The sequence below is a fragment of the Saccostrea cucullata genome, unplaced genomic scaffold (genome assembly GCF_032062105.1).
Source record: "Saccostrea cucullata isolate Sc308-1 unplaced genomic scaffold, CSIRO_AGI_Scuc_v1 ctg5089, whole genome shotgun sequence".
Classification (NCBI taxonomy): Eukaryota; Metazoa; Mollusca; class Bivalvia; order Ostreida; family Ostreidae; genus Saccostrea; species Saccostrea cuccullata.
Genome location: NW_026937341.1, coordinates 30,171 through 36,671, shown reverse-complemented (window position 1 = coordinate 36,671; position 6,501 = coordinate 30,171). Strand labels below are relative to the sequence as shown.

General features: G+C 32.0%; 1 protein-coding gene across 1 annotated transcript; it reads left to right on the top strand.

Annotated features, from left to right (window-relative positions):
- The first annotated feature begins 293 nt into the window (after positions 1-293).
- On the top strand, positions 294-6,204 carry LOC134247941 (microfibril-associated glycoprotein 4-like). Its single transcript, XM_062730332.1, has 6 exons — positions 294-585; positions 894-1,030; positions 1,411-1,507; positions 1,847-2,014; positions 5,435-5,688; positions 5,886-6,204. The coding sequence occupies exons 1-6, from the start codon at positions 294-296 to the stop codon at positions 5,886-5,888; spliced, it is 951 nt and encodes a 316-aa protein (XP_062586316.1). The 3' UTR covers positions 5,889-6,204.
- Positions 6,205-6,501: the final 297 nt, after the last annotated feature.

Below are 6,501 nucleotides of genomic sequence, written 5' to 3'. Positions count from 1 at the left end.
ATAACATTGACTCAGTATATGACATGCTAGAGACTTTGTCTTAATAGGAACCAAACTTTCAATTTAATATTTGAAATCGCAATGTTAAGGTAATGCTATATAGTTATTCGTATCTGATTCAACAAATCAATACTTTAATTAATGAAACATGCGGAGTACGTAACCGTTAGCCAATCATTTTTCAGTAACTGATATATGTTTTGATATTTATTATTGGCGGTTTGGTATACTATATTGCAAAGTCCTACAGGTACTCAACAACGTCGCCAGTAGCTTTAAATACAAATTACGATATGGGTGCTCTTTGGGCTATCTGTTTATTTTTTGCCTTTTTTGCGGTGTCTCAGTGTACCATTATTTCACGCAAATACATCGCAAAACTGCAACTGGGTGATAAGAAATCAAATGAAGAACTTATAGGAGAAAACAACTCTACATCAGTCATAGAGTGTGCAGCTCGCTGTCAAAGGGGCTGTAGTTTCTTTGGATTTAATCCTCAGATAAAAAATGTCGTACACACAAGAAGATTTTCACGTCGGGGATATTTTATGAGGGAGGTTGGGGATATTACTCACATGAATGTATGTATTTCTGTTATTTTTCTTTATTTAATTTTCCACGAATCAGATAAAATCACGAGTTTTTATTACTCATTATTGATTCTAAATAATAGTCCTGTCTTATTTTTTCTAATAACTTTAATTTCGGTAATAAGGACATGCTTAGCAAAATCTTCATTGTAGTTTACAACTTAATGTTTATTAACAATTCATCTTAATCCTTCTTGCAGGCATATATCTTCTCAACTCTTGTATATAATACATAACACATGTATGATTCCAGTATTATTTTATATTAGTTCTTTCTGTACATTGTAAGGTTTTTTTCTGTAGTTTTTCCGATAGATTGTAAAGAAATTCATGGAAATGATTACACAGATTCCGGGGTGTATGAAATTTATCCCTATGGGACCATTACCAGTCTTGTTCCTGTATACTGTGACATGACGACAATGGGTGGAGGATGGACAGTATGTAATACCGTATAGCGCGCTATTTTAGCGGGTGCTAATTTTAGCCTATTTTAGCATTTTGTGAGAAGCCCGCTAAAGTTCTGATCGATAAAATGATTAAAACATTTTTCTTACTTTTTTTTGCAAGGTGTCTAAACCATGTGTTTGCAAAAATAAATCATGCCAAAATTATTGACATACCTTTTAGCAAGCAAAACGCCAAATTTTACACCCGCCAAGAAAACCTGCTTTACGGTATATTTCAAAATCAGCGTAATTTTTAATTCACATTCTGTGGAATTGTTGTTCGAAAAAATATAGGATAAAGAAATATGAATATTTTTAGTTTTTATCAAAACGAAATTGTTTATTGCATTGATTTGTGCTAACTTTTAAAGGCAATCCAAAAACGTGTCAATGGATCCCTCAGTTTCGACAGAAATTGGACAGCATACAATAATGGTTTTGGTGCCCCTGAACAGGATCTCTGGGTTGGTAAGTGTAAATCTCTTGTAAAAAGGGACTTAACCGATAAAAAATTAACAATATGTCTTTTTTGTTGCAGAAAAAAAAGCGTATCAAACAAACATCAGATTTTAAGAGATGAAAATATCTTTTTACGATATTCACTAATAATGTTTAATTTGTATTTTAAATACATTAATAATAAAAGCAAGAGGTGAAAATCACCTAGTGTCTTGGTCTTAACGAAACCACAAGTAACATCATCTATGTCTACAACTAAGAAAAGCATTTAGTTTTTCATTATAATAAAAAAAAAATTATTGTATTGCAAACGACTTTACATTTGATTTCAAATTTGTCTTAATACAGGAAATGACATAATCCATCAATTAACAAAAGAAAACAACTCATTCCTATATGTGTCAATCACTCTCAAAGATGGATCAACGCTCTATGAATTGTACGATCGCTTCTCTGTCTCCAATGAAACTGAAAAATATCAACTCTTTCTTGCAGGACCTTCTAATGGAACATTAGGTTTGTGTATTTTTATGATCTTAAGAGTGGGTTCAAATCAAATATGACATCATATTCTTCTTTGCCTAAAAAGATTATCAAGTGGTTGAAAAATGACAATTTTTTTTAAATATTCCATAAACATCTTAATTAATTCCACTTTTTAACTTTTTACGAATTCATGGGGAAAGTGGGGAATTTCAGGTTTATATTGTAAAAACGAAAAAAAAAAATAAATTACTTATAACTAGCATGCTCAGTAATAACCTTTGATCCGTCAGTCTTATCTAACTTGGATTTCTGAGAGACTTTAAGTAATTCACATTTTGAACTTATATGGAATAGGAAGTTTACAGTGCGCAATTTTTGTGAAATGTAGACATATTCAAGACAGCTTGATGTTTACAGAAAATCAAAAAAGCCAAATATAAAAACTCTCAATACATTTTTACAATACCAGTTTCATATTTAATGAAAATCTAACATTGAAGGTACATCACTTAATATCTGGTTGTTATTTAATTGATTTACGTCGTATTGTATTCTTTACATTTAAAATGCACAGACTACTACAGTTATTAATTTTTCCTATAATCATTTTAAAATATTAGCGGTGACCTTTACCTCAATATTTATTTTTTTATCATTCTTGACAAGTGCAATACACATAAGATAGCAACACAGTTAAGGGGCGCAATGGAAATATCGACTAAATTTTGTATTTAAAAATGTATTCGTAATCGGGATGGCGATTATTTTTAGTACATTATTTATATCGGATAATTGTAATTATGATTAATAACTATATATCGAGGACAATTATATTTTATATTTAGACTGGTCACGTGATGCGGCACGCGATTTTAGCCCATTGACTTGTAGTATTGATGTTACATATAAATATCACTAGTGCAAGGGCATAACCAAGTTAAATTTCCAAGTTTCGTATATAAATATTTTCAGCACGCATTGTAGTTTCTAAAAAGTACTGCGATCCTGTCTAAATTCTACAATTTCATTGTTAAAATTATACTTGTATGACCGAATGCTATTTTTTTGCTGGTAACCGACATGAAATACTGATATAATTAAATTGTTTTTAAGATTTCATCAGGATCGCAGCACTTTTCAGATACCTTAATAGATCTATAGTTGAAATGTGAAAGCTTACTTTGATCCATAGAGTGTATGCCCTTGCACTAGATCGATTTTTTAAGACCCCCACATTACCCTCCGATGTACTTGCATACAAATATACGGCAGTGTCAATTAAATACGTAATGCACAGGAAATATAATAATAAAATAGTGAAGAAGACTTTAAATTCAAGTTATTGGTCCATAGAATATGTGTAAATAATATTTTATTTAATTAGAGAATACATATTTTGTTGAGAAAATATTACTTGATTTGTCTATAACTGCATACAAACTACGTCACGTTGTAAGAAATGACGTCATATTGACAAGTGTATTGTGATCAGTGACTTGTTTATAACTTGTAATGTGGGATTTAACTAACGACAAAACAACACGCTGTAGTAAGTTTTTATGTAGTTTGATGTTTCATACTGGTTAAATTAGCAGATAAACTCATTTTGTGGTATTTTAAAGAAATGTTGTATGACGTATATTGTGAATGATGTCATAGTCAAGTTTTCCCGTACAAATTAGGCTCCGCCTCCTTTTTGTAACCTTAACTGTGCTGCGATTAATTATTACCCTAGAAAGGATGTTAAATGACTTGAGCTGTATATTAATGTTTTCTTTATATTAGGTCACCTGAGTAAACTCAGGTGACCTATTGCTATCCGTTTTCGTATGTCGTTGTGTGGTGTGCGTCATTTTCAGCTTCGTTTCTGGAACTGCTCAACCAATTTTGGTATTAAGCATCTATGGGTGAATTTCTTGGTCTCTGCCCCCCTGGGACCTGAGGGGTTGAGCCAAAACCACTAAAATTAGTGCAATCTTTAACAATCTTTCTCTTTACTCATGGACATCAAGCAGTCAAACTGTTTACATGATTGTAATTATCATTGCGTCCTCTACAAAAATTGTGAATTTTATGGCCCCAGGGTCAGGGGTTCTGGTGTTAGAGCAGGGCTCTATTGATTGTATATATAGAGAAATGCATTAATTCTTTGATAATCTTCTACTCTGCTTCTAGGTGTTTAAAAATAAACTAACTAAGTGAAAAGTTATGATAAGCAAGAGTGCCTTTAATAAAATTGCGAATTTTATGGTTCCAGGGTCAGGGGTTTTGGTGTTAGGCTGGGGCGCTATTGAATATATTGAGAAAATGCATTAGATCGTTGAAAATCTTCTACTCTGCTTCTAGGTATTAAATTAACTAAGTTCATTCTTATGATGAGCAAGAGTGCCTCTACCAAAATTATTAATTTTATGTCCCCAGGGTCAGGGTTTCTAGTGTTAGGGTGGGGCTCTATTGATTATATAATGAAAATGCATTAATTCGTTGAAAATCTTCTTCTCTGCTCCTGGGTATTAAAAAAATGCAACTTAGTACATATTATGAAGAGCAAGAGTGCCTCTTCAAAAATTGTAAATTTTAAGGCCCCAGGGTCAGGGGTCTAGTGTTAGGTTGGGGCTCTATTAATTGTATTAATGCATTAATTCTTTAAAAATCTCTGCCTCTGGGTATTAAATAAAGTACATAGTTACGATGAGCAAGAGAGCCTCTACCAAATTTGTGAATTTTATAGCTCCAGCGTCAGGGGTTCTGTTGTTAGGGTGGGGCTTTATTGATTATATAGTGACAATGCATTAGTTCTTTGAAAATCGTTTTCTCTGCTTTTGTTCACTAACTAATTACAGAGTTATGATGAGCAAGAGTGCCCCTACCAAAATTGTGAATTTTATGGCCTCAGGGTTAGAAGTTCTGGTAATAGGTCGGGGCTCCATTTATTAATTATATAGTGAAAATACATTAAATCTTTGTAACCAAAGTAAGCAATCGCTAAGTGTAAAGTTATGATAAAGAAAGTATGCCTCTTCAAAAATTGTGAATGCCATAGCATCTAGCTTAAAATGGGAATCAAATTCAATCATTTGAAAGTTGTTTCATGGTGCTCAGGTGACCTATAAGGTCTATAGGCCTCTTGTATTATCTTTCTTTACAGGAAAAAAGTATAAGAATCCTACTCTTTTAGACGTACTTTAGAATTAAGAATAAGATTAAAGTTATATAAATACTCTATACAGGGTTATTTTCATTCAGTGTTTTTTACGGCGTTTTACACTTGCTTACAATTTTGCTCCGTTTTAAATTCCCAAGTAATAGTTCTGTATAAGGAAATATGTTCTCTGAATTCGCCCCGTTATAAATCTGCCCAACTTTAAACAGGGCGAAAAGGGTGAAGTTCGGGGAGAAATTCCCAGTATATAGTAAATATATCAATGATATATATCTTACATCCTACAGGAGACAGTATGACAAACACTACTAGCTATTACACAAATCTGTCTGGGATGTTATTCACCACCTCAGACAGGGATAACGACGGAAGTATGCGTAACTGTGCTGTTGATTATGGAGGGGGCTGGTGGTTTAACTGGTGTCACCAGGCCTTCCTTAACGGTCCCTGGAACATGGCATACTGGCTTTATCCATGGTACCCTAAAGTAGAGAGTGGGGCATCTGTGAGGGGTACGATAATGATGATAAAACGTCACGAGGTAAATATCATAAAATTATTAATAGCCCGAATTTATTCTTCTTTTTTTATTATACATTTCAAACGGTTATAGCATCTAAATAAGTAGAATTTACTTTTTTGTTACTTCTTGAACATTTTGAATACTAATTTGGAAGAGTTATTAAAAATATCTGTTAGATTTCTGAATAATTATTAAATTCTTAATTTAATTTTCAGTAGATGGAGATATTTTAAGAATTTGAAGGAAGAGTTTGACAATAATACATCGATTAGAAAAAAAAATCTCAGAAAAGGGACAGTTTTAAATGTATATTAATCATGAGGTTAAATTTATTTTTTTCCGAAAGGAATATTTAGTTTTAAGTGAAACAAGCCCTGAAGGTGAAAAGGATTATATATTTGAGGTGCTTCGTGTATGAATTATTTGCTAAAGCAATAATTAAGGTGTAGTTACATGTACATGTAATTTCCTTTACCAAATGTACCCAGTTAAATCTGTGCGTTTTATGTGTTGTAATAAATTTGAAAACAAAAATGTTTCGTTCTTATTTACAAACATTGACAAATGTTTGATGTACAATAGTTTATCATAATAATCTTGCATACATTTTATTATTTGTGAAAATTGTTTTATTCCAAAAGCAACTTAATTATAAACTTAAAAAAAGGAAAAAAAAAAACATAAATATCAGAACATAAATCAAAAAGCTTCCTACCTTCCTAGATAATTTAAATCACTTTTTATTCGCGAGAACTTTATTTTCGCGTAATTAGGGGAGACTGATGCTCGCGAAAATTTCATTCTCGCGTTTTATAGAATTCCTTAAGATCA

Coding starts and splice junctions, on each gene's coding strand:
- LOC134247941 (XM_062730332.1), top strand. CDS start 294: ATGGGTGCTCTTTGGGCTATCTGTTTATTTTTTGCCTTTTTTGCGGTG. Junction 1,508..1,846: donor TGAACAGGATCTCTGGGTTG/GTAAGTGTAAAT, acceptor GTCTTAATACAG/GAAATGACATAATCCATCAA. Junction 2,015..5,434: donor ACCTTCTAATGGAACATTAG/GTTTGTGTATTT, acceptor TACATCCTACAG/GAGACAGTATGACAAACACT.